Below are 16,445 nucleotides of genomic sequence, written 5' to 3' on the forward strand. Positions count from 1 at the left end.
TGTATTTAGGTACAGAATGTTATCAACAGTAAAGGTAATAAGATGTTACAGTCCTCAGAGAAGTTCTTGTGTGCAAAGGTGAACAATGTAAGTATGTACCACAGTCTCACTAAGTGAACAAGCAGGGTGACAAACTGATCTATGTGTGAAACTTTGACTCTGTAATAGAAATCATAGAATAATAGAACAGTTTTGGTTGGAAGAGACCTTGAAGATCATCAAGTTCAACCATTATCCCATCAATGCCAAGTCATCACTAAACCATGTCACTCGGCACCATATCTACATGTCTGTTAAATCCCTCCAGAGATGGTGACTCCACCACTTCCCCAGGTAGCCTTTGCAGAGGCAAAATATTTCACTTATCAACTGCGTGATACATCCATGGGCACAAAGACAGTCTATAGAAAGGATCTGAAATAGAACAGCTAAGATCTCAGCCTTTAAATGCAGCTCTTATTCTTGTTAAAAAAGTTTCTGTTCAAGACCCTCCATTCATCAGACTGTGTATGTATCTCCTGCGAGCTTCTGCTAGAGTTCTGAATATGCCTCAAAGATAAACAGACTGCTTAATTATTAGTTGCTGATGCATGACAGAATTTTGGAAACAGGACTGTAAATGTTGCATGAACCATAAATATGTTATTATTTTGAAGTTTGGAAATAGACATCAGTTGCCTTCACTGTAGCGAAAATATGTACATACCTTTTAATTGCTAGCAAGCCTATCCTCATGAGATGATTATACAGATTTAGGCTGTTATGAAGGTTAAATGACTATTCAAATAATACTATGGAGTTCTGTGTTCTGACTAGTTATAGTCTACACATTCTGGGATTTGTCAGAACATTTTGCAGAAACAACAGAGAGTTTTGACAATGTTAGTCTCTGGAAATGCATGAAATAGGGAATGATTTCTTTAGTAGCATTCGGTATTTCCAAAACACCTGATATATATATAGAAATGCTTTATGGAACAGAATTTCTGTTGATGATGCAGCTTGTATACAACAATCTCTTACTTTCCTAAGGTACAAAAAATACATGTGCATAAATTTATATGCATAAATGCATGAAACTTCACAATGCAAAGTGGGTTTTACGACTACCCATACTATGTAAAGCACAGAATTTCAGAATGAAAACTAAAATACACATTTCTGTATTATTTCATAACTTATAGTTCCTGATTGAATGTTACAAACTTTTCAAATGTTAATCTTTGCAGTTTGTTTGAGAGAATTATCAATTTTCCAGGTAACAGATACAAATTTTGAAATCTGGAGGGAAAATAACCAACAGCAGAACACAGCAGTACACAAATTAACTTCTCACGCTTATGAAACCAAGACATTCTAGCAGCAGAACTACAGGCAGTAAACTGCCTTTCAGCTATGCCTAATCAGAATTAAGTGTTGAAAGACACACATGTGCCATCGATGTAGAAACATTTTTCGTCACAAATATAAAAATGCATCAGGATTTCAGTAACTATAAGGACGAATTAGCAGTTTAAATCTTCTTTGGCTATGTGAAACAGTAACTGAAACAACCACTAGCAGTACAAACTGTACTGATTTTAGAAGTATGCTCAAGCACACACAGTAGTACCTGATACTTTCTAATATAATAAACCCCCCAAACTTTAGACAACTTGCTGAGGAAAGAGACCAGACAATCATAAGGTTATTCTAACTCCTTTCACAAGTTAAAGAAATAGCTGAATTCAACTATTCGGTAACTGGTGCTGAAAAGCGTAGCGGAGACAAAGTTATCTGACGTTGCTGGGTAGACCATATCGAACGTTACTCTAGCCAGGTCACCTATGAAATAACGTTCCGGGATAAATCACCGGAGCAGTTGAGAATAGACTCTACTTCGTCCTCCTGGTGCGATGAGCAACGCTCCGCACGAAGCGCACCGTCGCTACCGGGGCTCGGGGGTCGTGCTGGGAGGCGCGCGGCAGGCCTCCGACGGTCGCCACCAGCACAACCTCCGCACCACCTCGCACCGCTCCGCTAGTCCCTGCGCAGCCCCTGACCAAGGCCACCACCTGCTCTGCCGCGCTCCGACAGCAGCCGGCATCTCGGGAATCGTCCCGGGCACCACTGCCCTTCGCCTGGCCGTCGGGAGGGGAGGGCAAAGTTTTCCCGAGGGAAGCGAGTTCCCCCTCCCCCGCCACACGAGCCCCACCGCGCTGGGCTGCCATTGGACGAGCCGCCTCCCGAAACCCTCTAGGCACAAAAGGCGTTGCTAAGTGGATGCTTATTCTTTCCCCCTCTTTTTATTTTTTTTCCCTCCCCCCCCCCCCTTTTTTTTTTATGTCTAACCCTCCCCCCCCCACCCCCCTCACCCCCCCTTCACTACTTCATCGGTTCACTCGCGCGGCGCTTGCCGCTCCGCTCCCGCCGCTGCCGCCGCCGCTGCTGCTCCGGCCCGCTCCGCTCCCCGCGGGGGACTGCGCGGGTCGGGGCGCGGAGCTGTCCAGCGCCAGACATGGCCTAGCGGGCGGCGGCCAGGCCGGCCGGGGCAGAAGATGAGTTTCTCCGCGGACGACGGTGTGGGCAGTCTCTGCCACAAGGCGCTGCAGATCATCTCGGAGCTGTGTCTGGGCGGGCAGGTGGAGCGGGAGAAGTGCGCCGGCATCTTCCCCCTGGAGACCTCCCGACAGGGCATCGGCGGCACAGGTACCGGTACTGGCTCCGCCACCCCGGCTCTGGCCGCCGCCCGTCCTGCCGCGCCAGTCCTGCAGCTGCCACGAGTCGGGCAGCGCCGGCGTGGGCGGCTGGAGAGCGCAACTTTTTCCTTCGGTTTCCGTGCCTGTGGAGGGGGCGGACAGGGGGGCAGTCACACAGTCCGCTTTAAAATCGTCTCCCTCTCTCAGCCCGCAGAGGCTCCCGGGAAGCAGCGAGGGAAGAGCCGGGACAGCCGAGCCGCCAGCCTGGGGTGGAGGCCAGCGCGCCAGGGGCGACGGGGCAAATGTGGGGCACCGGGCGGGGGTGTGGAGGTGGAGACGGGGAGCACTGATAGTTGCCGAGGGGTGAGAAACCGCCGCCGACGTGCGGGTACCGCCGTCGGCTGGAGCCGCACCGCCGGAGTGTGCTCCTTTCCCCCTTTCGCACATTTGCCCCCTGCAGTTCCGCTTCAGTCAGGTTTTTCCCGTGACCGGAGTTTCTCTTTATGCAAAATTCTGGTCCGGGCTATTGCATGAGTTTGTGGAGCCGTGAGTACCGGGAGCGGAGGAGTGGGCTTTGTTTGATGCTCTTGTCCCGAGTGGATAGCTTTCTCCGTGCGGCGGGCGTGCCACTCGGAATTCGCACCCGGTCGCCCTCTGTCTTCTTCCCAACCGTCCTTCTGTGCTCGGTGTGTCGCGCCGGCAGCCCCGAGCCCATGTCTGGCCGTGCCACGGCAACCGATTGCACGGAGTTGCGGCACGGAGGAGAGCGAGGCGGACGGACGGAGGCAGGCGGAGGGGAAGGTGGCAGCTGCCGCGGCCCGGGACTCACCCCGGGATCGGGGCGCAGCTCGCTAAGCCACCACTTAAAGCATCTCTGCGGTGAAACGATAGAGCCAGCGGCGCTTTCAGAGAGGGATTTAAGATGTTTTACATCCCCTCTGTTAACCGATGAGGATGGCAAGTGGGAACCTGTTGAGGCAGGACAGCCCTCCGCTCCGGTCTAGGACTCGTCCAGGGAAATTCGGCGTGGTGGGGGGAGAGGAAGGGGGCGGGGAAGAGAAGTAGGGGAGTGGGGGAGAGGGAGAGGTAATGCAGGTTAATTTAAATATCCCGAAGTCATGAAACTTAACGGGGTTGGAATCAAGATTTAGACTCTTAATGGTGGTGTCTATGGTCACTGATTTCTGAATTTTCAGGTTCTTTGAGAAGCGGCTCTGCACATTGGTGTTCTGTACTCTCTGGACCCCTTGCTTTCCATGGTATTTGTTTTTGGGATGGGGCTGGAAAATTAGTCCTAAATTCCATGCTTCATTTAAACCAGAATCTATTCTGTTTGTCCATAAATGTAAATGGACAGCTTGCATTATGGACAACAAATACCAAGTTTACATCACAAATTAACACCAAGTCATGAAAAGCATCAGGTCCTCAGCATGTGCTCCAGCAGTGCTGTAGCTACCACCACAGCTGTTACTCCTTTTTCATTTTTTTCTTCTCTTCTCTTCTCTTCTCTTCTCTTCTCTTCTCTTCTCTTCTCTTCTCTTCTCTTCTCTTCTCTTCTCTTCTCTTCTCTTCTCTTCTCTTCTCTTCTCTTCTCTTCTCTTCTCTTCTCTTCTCTTCTCTTCTCTTCTCTTCTCTTCTCTTTCTCTCTTCTCTTTCTTCTCTCTCTTCTCTTCTCTTCTCTTCTCTTCTCTTCTCTTCTCTTCTCTTCTCTTCTCTTCTCCTCTTTCTTCTCTTCTCTTCTCTTCTCTTCTCTTCTCTTCTCTTCTCTTCTCTTCTCTTCTCTTCTCTTCTCTTCCCTTCCCTTCCCTTCCCTTCCCTTCCCTTCCCTTCCCTTCCCTTCCCTTCCCTTCCCTTCCCTTCCCTTCCCTTCCCCTTCCCCTTCCCCTTCCCCTTCCCCTTCCCCTTCCCCTTCCCCTTCCCCTTCCCCTTCCCCTTCCCCCCCTTCCCTTCCCCTTCCCCTTCCCCTTCCCCCCTTCCCTTCCCCCCTTTCCCTTCCCCTTCCCCTTCCCCTTCCCCTTCCCCTTCCCCTTCCCCCTTCCCCTTCCCTCTTATCCTTTCTCATATCCACTGATTTTACTGCAATATTACTTGCAGCATTTCTGCACATTGTCTGAAATAGGACCAATTCTTTCAGATCTCAGTACCAGCATGGTTCTTTTAGGGCTTTGAGCTTTGAACTTGAGGCAAGCACTGTAAGAATAAGATACTTGAGTTGTGACAAGGAGGAGGTGGCCCAACTTCACCTAGCCTGGCCAAGGCAGCAGGACATAGGTTACATGAGGGTCATAGTGTCCTTCCACTGGCATGGATCATGGATTTGTTATGCTTTGTAAATACCTACTACCAAGTACATTCCAATTGTGCAGTGTACATTCCAATTGTGTAGTCTTAGTCTGAATCATAGAAGGTTGTGTGAAGATAAAATTATCCTAAGATGCCTGGAAAAGTTGACTCTAAAAAGGTTAGTTTATCTGGCTTATAGAAACTACTGCACAGAGAGTCTGTATTAGGTTTCATATAAAAAACAAATTAATCTGTAAACAGGTGGGATGTGAAGGATAGAACAACGTTCCACAAGTCAAATGAAGTTTTGCTGTTTAGAAAATTGGTACCTTCAACACTTGCCTTGATACTGCATTGTAAGAGGAGCTCCTTTTCAGGCATTTCTTCAAAGTCAGCTGTTTTTTCATTTGTAAACCCTGACTAACTTGCAATTATTGTATTAGAAAAAAAACCTGATGATTGACAGACCAGAAGCTTGAACCACTAGGTCTCAGATGAGTTCCTAAATCTCACTTTTGCCTCCTTAAAAAGGAAACCATGATTAGATGATAGGTGTCAACCTTAGTGGTATACACACTATATTAAACATTGTCTCATTAATAACCCTGCTAAAGATCACATATTAATACTTTATGTCTTCAGAAGAAGAAGAAGAGATAGACTGTTGTTGATAATTGGCAATATAGTAATATGCAAACACTTGGATAAATGAGACATAAATATCACTCATATTACTTCTATGAACTGAAAGACTGTAAGTTTAGTTTCTAGACAAACAGAAATGTGGTCATTGAAAGGTGAATCATGCCATCTCTTGTGCTTTTTCAAATGCATGTAGATAATGTTGTCCATAGTGTTGAACATCCATAATTCCTGTCCATTAAAGGTAGAAATGTTGTTTCCCACCACCATTCTGTGAATGAAGCCATAAATGTTTGTAATTTTCAGATATACCTGTATCTCATATATAGGATCATAGCATCTGATATGAGAATTCATATCATGTAGCCATACCTTTCTCTGGCTCAGTAAATTCTGCACAGTTCTGGGGTCATGCAGCTGTTGCTGTATAGTAGAGAGGAGGAATGGCTAATTCAGCTCCATCACTTCTGCTCCATGTCCCAAATGATGATATGAGAAACACTTTCCCAGGAATTAGCTCCTGCAATAAGCACTGAAGAGTATGGAAATGAAACTACTGTATAAAGAGTAAGAAGATACTTGAGTTGCAAGAAGGACTACTGGAAGATGTGGAGAAGATAAAAGGTTGTGAGAAGATTATTACAGAATAGCGTTTTATTATTGCATGTTGTTGTGTTACAGAATTACAGCTAGGAGTCCAATGAAAATCCAGAAAGCAAATAGTCCAGATGATGATGTAAAGAGGAAAGGAATAAACCAATAATAGTTGTCTGTATAAAGATAGCATATTCTGTCTTTACATGGTGGGTTCATTCTGTTTTCCTCATCTCAAAAAGAACCTGTCTAAAAGTGTCACAACGATAGCATAAATAAAAATCACCCATGAGATATCATTAGAGGAATGAAGTCTAAAAGATGAGGAGAGTCATTTTGGAAAGGAAAGAAAAAATAGAACAAGCATTTCAGAAAGTTGAAAGCAGACTTTTCTATTTAATACAAGAATATAAACATGCTCTGGAAGTTGAAGGTGTTAAAAAAGGCAATGAACTGCTGCTGAATGGTTATGTTGAGGGATGTGATGATACTTTCTGTTCAGCTAGACCAGTAAAAGCAGCCAAGCTTTGTAGAGGAATAAACTACTTGAGACAAGAGACTCACTACTGAGCCACAGTCTCAAGGCAAAATCTGAAACAGTATTGACCTTATGACCCAAGAAATATAACTGGCATGCAGAGAACCTGGGTAGTAGCTTTTTTAACAGGGTAAATGTCTAGATATGAGAAAGCATAACAAGGAAAACAAACTGAAACTCAGATAAGATGGAGCCAGAGACACCATCAGAACAAAAATTGGACAGTATGGCTTTGGGAAGGCAGAGTACAAAATAAAGCAACAAAGCAGAAGGGAGAGATCTTCAGATTTGCTGCCAACAACAACAACAACAAAAAAAACCACCCCCCAAAAAACCCAAAACACTCCAAGCCAAACCAAACTAAAGGAAAATCAAACCAAACCAATCCCCCAACTTCCATGTGTTTGATTCCTCTTCTTTTCAGGGGAAATAAGAGTTTGAATATTCGTTGGGGACAAACACAGTTACATAAAAGAAACAACTGATTATGCAATATTTTTTTTCCTCTCAGTGACAACATCACCACCTGAAGACCCTCAATTACTGCTCACTGCTTGGGTCAAGAAGGGCAATCATATTTAGAGTAATGGAAAATTAATTTATGGAACACATAGCAAAGAATCTTGGTGGGATAAATAATTTTGTAAATTTGTAAGAGCTTTAGACAATTAGTGAAGATAGACATCTGCTGTTATAATTTCTGCCCTGGTAATTAAAAGGGCTATTAATTCTGTCATCTCAGAGGAATGCTCAAGTGCAAAGATGAGGAAGCTTTATGGTAGTTTTATGCAGTTAGATGACTGTGAGCTTTGTTCTGAAGGGTATCACATTTTTGGCAAAACGCTGAAATACCTGTGCAGCTGGTTTGCTTTTGTTGTGTACCTTCTTTATTTCCAGTAGATTTGGGCAAAATGATTAAGATGTTTGTTAGTTAATTGGATGAGTTCATCTCTACAAGCCAAGTAAATTATTTTCTAGAAGTGTCAGAAATTCATATACAGCTTAGTTGTATCTGTACATTGACTCAGGTTATCTGGTTAATAAAGGACTCTTAACTTAATCATCGCTCCTCTTTGTTTCCAAAGGAATGAAGCACACCAAAGTCCCAGTGGGGAGCATTTCTGAAAGTTAAGCCAAATGCATTGAGTGTAATGAGAGGAGCTTCAGCATCCTGCTTTAGAGACACATTTAAAATTTATTGTCTATCTTCTGTAAATGATGGGCACTTTCTGCTCTCTTTGTGGTTTTTTAGGCCTGCTGGTCCTGTAAAACTTCACAATCTCATTATCAGTTCTCATGGGAAACCACTGTTTATAACAGAGCTGAAAACTCCATTTCTTCCCTTCCTGGAGGGCATATATTAGCCATCTAGACAGGGTAGAGAGTGATACTCACTCTTGCTCTTTTCCTAGTCACACAATGAGTTCTTTAAGTTGGTTGTACAAAGAGCATCAACTTCTACAGGACTGTTTGTTATTAATCTAAAAAGTCTACTCACATTTTATTAACATGATAGTTTAATATGCAAAGTTTATAACCCTGTTCCTGATTGAGAGAGTCCTATGGAAATACCCAGGGAGTAAGAAAACACTAGAGCATCCTGCCCATGGACCATCTGCAGTATAGTCTCGCTATTCCTTGAAGAGCAATGTCTTGGATTATCCTGCTGTAGCTGGCATAAATCTCATGTTTGCTGTGTGCTGTCAGGCTTCTGATGGATTATTCAGTCCAAGTTCCTTTAAACATGCATGTGAGCACACATGCAGTTGCACACACACACACAGAGTGTAAGCTGTAGGTATACTTACACTGCCAGGAAACTGGAGAGAGAAGAACAGATTTATCCAGTACTGTGCTTGAAAGTTCTTCTCAGCTGTGCCAAAGCAAGTATGAAGGGGATCAGAAATTATTTGAACAAATGTGAAGATTACTGTAATCACTATAAGACTCATACAAGAGAGGAACATTTTTCTTTGTAAGAAGGTAACTGTTGTGTGAAGCAGTTGAGCATTCTGTTACAGAGAAATGTGATAAATAATAAACATTGCAGCAGTTAACAGACAAAAGGAATTGTTTACGATACGGCTCGCCACCTGGTCAGAACAAAGTTATTACCAGAGAGATACAGTCTGGTGGGAAAAAGGTGCAGGGTTACTGAAGAGTATGTTTTACAACATCAGTGTTAACAAGCTGTGAAAAACAGAAATGCACCAAATTCAGCAACAAAAGGCAGAACACGGACCACATTTATTTTACAAGCATGAAGGTATTCACAACCAGCGAAGTGCTCAACATGCAGACAGCAGTGATACACAGTAAAAATTTGATGAAAGAATCTTCCTCCATACAAGCTTTGCAGAGAAATGCAGGTGAAAAATACTGAAATGTTTGTAGCATCTGGGTCTCACCATATGTGTGAGATGTTCATTATATAATGCTGAGTAAGAATAAAAAAACATGACAATTCAAAAATTACGTTTGAGCTGCTTGAACTTTGTTACAGCTATGACATGCTTACGATTAATGGCAGTCCAGTAGACCTATGATGTCTTTTCACTTAATTTCTTGTCCAACAAAGGGTAAGGAGGGTTTCTTGCAGATGCTCACAGAGATGGCCCCACAAGTGTGAGTGCAGCATGAGATCAAGCCCAAAACTGCTTTGGGGTTTTTTTCTGTTTAATGGAAAGCAAGGCAGGCAGGCATGGGTTGAGCAGAGATGGTGTGGTGGGTTGAAGTTTCCCCCCAGCATTAACTTTGCCTGACCAACTCAGTTAGAAGCAAATGAAGCTGTGTTTACAAGTGAAAACTACACTCTATGATGGAATGCAATGAATATTTACACTCAAAATCTGTAACTAAATTTTAAAGGCATAGCCTAAAACCACCACAGATGGGAATTACCTCCTGTTGAGATTAACTGAGAGTTAAGAAGTAGAAAGGTAGGCCATTAAAAGCATTGGAAGTGGAGATAAATAATTTACATTTGGTGTGTAAAAGAGAGGAGCCAGTGTTCAGTGCAGGCAAAACACAATGAACGCAGTCAGGCAAAAGTGAAAGCTATCTTTTCTAATTACATACAGTACATAAGTTATGTATTGAGACTCTTGAATACATAGCTGTTGTGGCAAGTTCCTTCTGATGTCTGGAAAATAGAAGGTAATGTGGGCAAGGAGATGGCTAATAAGATACTGGTAAATCCCCTGTATCTGCTGTATGTCTTGCAGTCTGAAGTCCCATATGGGGCTTGAAATGGCAAAAGAGATTGTTCCATTTGTGGTTGGACAGATATAGATTATCAGATACATTAGTAGATAATAGCATCTAGATAAAATGATTTTAACAAAAGATGAATAATTTTATGTGCTGTAATCATGTAGTAAGTCACAGTGATACCTGATTTCATGTGATTCCCTTACTGTCAAGAAACATGCTATCACAGAACATCAAGATGTGATATAACAGACTCTAGATAGTGATGGATGTTTTGAACAAATTCAGACATCAGACTGAATAAACAGCCTAGGAGAGAACACAGTCATGACAGGGCTATAGTCAAAGGATTTGAGGAAGAGTACATTTCTCCCTGAGAACAGAAGAAGTCACATGTAGGCTTTTAAATGAAAGACTATTTTTGCTGTTTGAAATTTAAGTGGGGTGTTTTGACATGTTCAGGGTATGAGAGAAAATAGGATACTCTGCACCTGCCACTTTCTGAGGCATGCTAAAGCATTATATCCTGATCTGCAGGGATCTGAGTAAGAGCTAGTTGCAGAAGACTTACCAATGCTGAGTACAAATGAAGACCAGCAACTTTTTATCATTCTTCAGAATTCCCCAAGGAGAACTGAACAGAAGAAATGATGGGTTGGACTCACTAGTTCATACGCATGGGGATAAGGCATATTTATTGGACCCAGACCTTTTACAATTGATAAAGCTCTTGCTTCCCTCAAAATCCTAGAAAATCAGAAATGTATTGATTTACCTGACTGATCTGATGGCTGATGAATAAGAATACAAATTAAAGGTTAATTTGGAGTATTGTTTTTCAGAGTGAAGCATCAAGGGGCACTAAATAAAATATAAATAAACTTAATTTGGTTTGGAAATGGAAGTCTGGCAATCTGAATATTTGTCATGGTTGGAACTTCCTCCGAGGCAAGTTTCGAACAATAAAATGTTGGAAGCCATAGCACAGAAATATTTCAGGAGTCTGTCTAAATGTTTGTTGTATTACAAAGTGCATTTTGTGAGATTGTTTAATGGATTAGTAAAATGGCAAAAACAGAGACTATAATTTGTACAAGTGTTTGTAGAATTGGCTCCTCTGCTCTTGAGACTTAAGATGTCTTATGTGATTATTTCAGGGCTACAAAATATTTTCTGTAAAGATTTGGGATTGACTTAGAATTTGAAATAGTTTAAAAGAAACACCAAAAAAAAACCCCAAATCTTAGAGATGGTACAGGAGTACATGTTGAAAGGAGACACCAAGTTCTCTGAAGGCTCAAGAAATGTTTTGCAGTGATAAACGTGAAATAGAATTGCCTAGAAATGCTTTGATGGAATGTTTTTCAGCTGATAGTATCTATTCATCAAATTGAAACTCTGCTGGAAGGGATCAATTTTCATATTTCTGATTTTGAAATGTTTCCAGCACTTTCAGAGTTCTTAAACCATCCTGTTTCAACATTTTATAAATGGGGGGAAAAAAATAGATCATTTTCAGCTCTAAATGCTTTTCTTTCAAAGTGTAACCTCATTATGGCAGCCATCTCTAAACTGAGCTGGAAATACTGCAAGTGACCCAAAATTGAATTGCTGTTTTCTTTTCTTTTTCTTATTAATTTATTTTTAATCTATTTTTTTTTATTATTATTTCTGATAGATCATCAACATTTTCAAGAGTTCTACTTTTTGTCAGGCTATGAGAATGGAAAAAGAAAATTGTCCACCTGGTTCAATTTATCAAAAATGTTCCTTCAGTGGGCTGTATCTCTGTGTTAATATATTAAATTAACTTATGACAACATATTTTGTTTGCATGGCAAGGTTTTGTTCATGGGGGTGGCTTCTATGAGAAGCTGCTAGAAGCTTCACCTATGTCCAACGGAGCCAGTGCTAACCGCCTCCCAGATGGTCCCACTGCTGAGTCCAAAGGCAACAGAGGTATCACCTCTGTGATAACATATTTAAGAAGGGGAGGGAAAGCCCTGCACAGCTGCAGTCAGAGTCAAAATATATAGTAGAAACAACTCTGCAGACACCAAGGTCAGTAAAGAAGGTGAGGGAAGAAATACTCTAGGTTCCATAGCACAGATTCCCCTGCAGCCTGTGGTGAAGACTGTGGGAATAGAAAGAATAGAATAGAATAGAATAGAATAGAATAGAATAGAATAGAATAGAATAGAATAGACCAGACCAGATCGGAAGAGACCTTCAAGATCATCGCGTCCAACCCATCAACCAATCCAACCCACCTAAACAACTAAACCATGGCACCAAGCACCCCATTAAGTCTCCACCTGAACACCTCCAATGATGGTGACTCCACCACCTCCCTGGACAGCCCATATATAGAACTTCTCTGTATAGAACTTCTTCCTAACATCCAACCTAAACCTCCCCTGGCGCAGCCTGAGACTGTGTCCTCTTGTTCTGGTACTGGCTGTCCCCTTGCATCCAATAGAGGTTAATAATGGAGCAAATATCCACCTGTAGCGTGTGCTGGACCCCCATGCCAGAGCAGGTGGATAACTCCAAACAAGGCTTCCCTTGTGGGAAGCCCACACTGGAGCATGCTTCTAGCAGGACATGTCACCATGTAGAGAGAGATTCCATGTACTGCAGGTTTTCTGGCAGGCCTTGTGACCCTGCAAGGGATCCATGTTGACAGGCTGCACCTTGTAGAAGGGATCCATGCTCAGAGGGTTTTGTAGTTCATGAAGAACTGCAGTCTTTGGGAAGGAGTCATGTTGGAGAAGTTTATGGAGGACTGCCTCCCATGGGAGAGACCCCATGCTGGAGCAGGGGAAGAGTGTGAAAGTAGAAGAGTCCTTCTCCTGGGGAAGAAGGAGCAGCAGAAACAATGTGTGAAGAACTGCTCACAGCAACTATTCCCCATCCCCCCTGTGCTGCTGGAGGGGAGGAGATAGAGAAACTGGGAGTAAAGCTGAGCCTAAGAAGAAAGGAGGGGTGGGTGGTAGGTTGTTTTTTGAGATTTGCATTTATTTTACACTATCCTACTCTGTTTTGGTTGGTAATAAATTAAAGGATTTTTTTCCCCAAGCTGAGTCTGTTTTGTCTGTGATGGTAATTAGTGAGCGATCTCTCCCTGTCCTTATCTCAACCCATTAACCTTTTGTTATATTTTTCTCTCCCCTGTCCAGCTGAGGCATCCAGTCAGAGTAAACCCACCACAGACCATTCTCTGGCAATAAGGCCAACTCCATACTATTATAAGTGGGTCATCAGTTGAAACAGAAAGGCCACATCAAAACCACCTATTAAGAATTATCATTGTCTTGCTCTAATTCTTTATCTGTGCCCAGGAATTAGCTGGGAGTATAGTACAGTTTAAAACCACTCCAGGGACTGGTATAGGCAATTGGGTTTCAAGTCTTGGGCTTGTTTCCTGGCACAGTTAATTTTATTTGTACTTTGTAGAAGCATGTTTATTCTCTCATACAAAGACATGAATGAAGCAACAGCTGTAAATTAGCAACTACAAAAGCACAAATCGGAAGTACAAATTTGCAACAAAGTGATTAACCATAACAAGCTGTAAACTCAACATCTCTTAATGTCTTCTCTTGTCAAGATAGGACAGACCTCTGCAGAACATGGGCAAATCAAGTAAAAATTAACTGGGCTCAGAAAGGTTATGAGGCAAAACAGCAGACTAAAGTAAATAGCCTAATAATCCCTACTGGGAATAAATTTGCTACAAAATTAATATCCAAAGTTATTGTTTACTCCATCTGTTACATTATTAGGTATAATAATGCATCCATTCATTCTGTGGAAACATCTTAAATCAGAATTTGCCGTATGAATTTTTCATTAAGCTGACTTCCACATTCCAAGGGCTACAATTTGACATTTAACTACAAGCAAAAAAGGAGCACACCTTTCTCAAGACTGGCAGGAAATGGTCAAGGAGAGATACTTCTGTTCAAGGTGGCGCAGCAGCTTGTGCCAAAGTCTTTAAATCAAGAAGCACATCCTCTGCCAATTACCCCATGACACTGGCCAGGAGTAAGGTTGAACAGAACCATATCTTTCAGGACTACAAATATTTCCTATTGTCTTTTGCTATTTTCACAGATTTTCATGTTGAATGGGCATTAAATTCAGTGGGTTTTACTGAGAGCTGTATCCAGATGTTTTATACTAATAAAGAACATTCCCAAATTTTCAACTGGAATCTTCATCTTTCAAAGGGACCTTTGAGGTACATACTGTTCCACGGAGCTAACACATACCTAGAGGACTATTTTTCTTCCTGGAACCCTCTAGAAAAAATATATTTAAACTCTTGCTGCACTTTCCCACTGATTCATTTTAGTAGCCTAGAGCCCAGAGCTATGGATATAAAATATTAACTCTTAAATTGTCAAAACTTGTAACAAGCAACAACAGCCATTATTTGAGGGGCATTTAAGCAGGGTTTATTGAGTACTTTAAAAGCATATAAAAAGCTGTTTTCAAAAGGAAGGAGAGGGGGGTTTTAGTTTTATTTTACAGTATTACAAAATACTGGAAAAATCAAACTGAAACTTGTCACATCAAATTAAATTCCTATATAGGATTCAATTGGCATTTATGATGATCCACCACCTCCTAAAATACAAGTCTGTTCACAGAATTTTATTGGTATGAAATCTGTTCTCCTATCTTTGTGCTACTGGATATGCTGTGGCAGAAAAAGTCAAATACAGGGCAGAAGGAGTAGCTAAGTGTACAGTACAGTCTCTATTCAACTCAGGGCATTGTGTAGTGTACTCTGAAACTAGCTGCATTTTCAGAACAGAATTTTGCACACTGATGCATATGTGATGCCTTGCTCTAACATAGTCTTGCTCCAGAGCTTAAACTTGAATCCTAGAAATGTCTTGTTATGTCAGTCTATATCATGTCCTTCTTTATGCCCCTTAAAGTTTAGGCTTTAACATATTTCTGAAGCAGTTAGCACACAGAGTTTGGCAAATCAAGAATAAAATTGTGTACCAGTTTCTACATACATTCATAGAAAGTATTGACTGTTATTTGACGTGTCCCAGAGCAGACACTCCAACAACAACGGTTAGGAGTATTTTTGGGACCATTTGGATAGTCCTTTAATTCCTGAAAATTCTGACTGACTGACTAATGGTACAGATACTGGCTCCTGGCTTGAACAACAGTTAATGGAGGATTTGTGAAATAGTTATTACAGAATGATAACATTTCAAAGGTACAGGCTTAGGTACAGAAAGGGGAAAAAAAAAGACATTAAATAGGGCTTGAAAGCTCTACAGAAGATAATCAGCAAAATGCTTCGATTTCCTTAGCTGTGCATTTTTTAATCTTCTGGTTTTGTTTTTGTTTTTCTCCGTGTTTGTCTGTCATGGTGATCTTTGTTTCTAATTCCTTGCAGACATTTCAGTCAGTCTGTTAGCAGTAGTCGTCAGCTTCTGTGGGCTCGCCTTGCTGGTAGTCTCGCTTTTTGTCTTTTGGAAGTTGTGTTGGCCCTGCTGGAGAAGCAAACCTCTTACTCCCAATGTCAGTAATGTCCCTCAGAGCAACTCCAGTGCTCCTACAGAGGTTTTTGAGAACAGTGAGAAAAAGGAAGTTAAAGAAAATGAGAAACCTACAACAAAGGTACTTGAAGCTGCTTTGAAAATTAGCCACACTTCACCTGATATACCAGCAGAGGTCCAGAATGCATTGAAAGAGCATCTGATCAGACATGCACGCATGCAGAGGCAGATCACTGAGCCCACATCATCATCAAGGTAAGTCAGAGGCACTCATGTTTGTGGCTCATTTCATGGGAACAGGCAGAGCCGGAATGCACTGCTGAAAATTTCCAGGATCCTGGACTACACACTGATTACTTAGCAGTTATGGATGAAACAGCTGTCATGTGAAATGAAAGCCTCAGTGTCCTTTGAACAGACTATTTCAAAACATATGGGTCCTTTAGTTACATCATTGCTGGAACATGAAAAGATCAAATCTACCTTTTCTAATACTTTGTAAATGCTTATGTTGCTACTTAAAGCATGTCAGTTTTAGGGATTGTGTGTAGGAAAATCTATATCAGTGGTTTATAAAGTGTAAAAAGTATAAAGCTTATAAAGTACTGTAAGCCTAGCTTTCCACAGAGCTATTTTTATAGATACAGCAGTTGCTTTCACAGATGAAAGTTTCTTTCCCCCCTGAATGAATGACAGATTTGTCATTGATGACACATTTCTTTTAAGAGATCATTTGTGACTTAGAAAAGGAATTAAAATCCTAGTCAAAGAATGTAGATTCTTATAGACTAATCTTCAAGTAAAAAAGATTCTATATTGACCTTTAAATAAATGACAAGCACATCATATTCCTGAAGTTACTTATTTTCTATTAAAGTGGAGGACACAAATTATATTTTGCCTTAGGTACTGCTTTATATTGAAAAGCAGTGAAGATATGTGCCATGACCTATACTTTCAAACCAT

At 41.7% G+C, this 16,445-nt stretch overlaps 1 protein-coding gene across 1 annotated transcript in view; it reads left to right on the forward strand.

The window, feature by feature from the left end:
- Positions 1–2,380: 2,380 nt before the first annotated feature.
- The window catches only part of LOC137460797 (synaptotagmin-10), a 45,841-nt gene continuing 31,776 nt past the window's right edge, over positions 2,381–16,445 (forward strand). Inside the window, exons 1-2 of the mRNA XM_068170895.1 lie at positions 2,381–2,688; positions 15,377–15,734. Of these exons, the coding sequence (XP_068026996.1) occupies positions 2,538–2,688; positions 15,377–15,734 (509 nt within the window). The 5' untranslated portion in view covers positions 2,381–2,537. The remainder of the gene's footprint in view (positions 2,689–15,376; positions 15,735–16,445) is intronic.

Source organism: Melanerpes formicivorus, unplaced genomic scaffold (assembly GCF_026170545.1).
Source record: "Melanerpes formicivorus ecotype bairdi unplaced genomic scaffold, bMelFor1.0.p_v2 SCAF_762, whole genome shotgun sequence".
NCBI classification, from domain to species: Eukaryota; Metazoa; Chordata; class Aves; order Piciformes; family Picidae; genus Melanerpes; species Melanerpes formicivorus.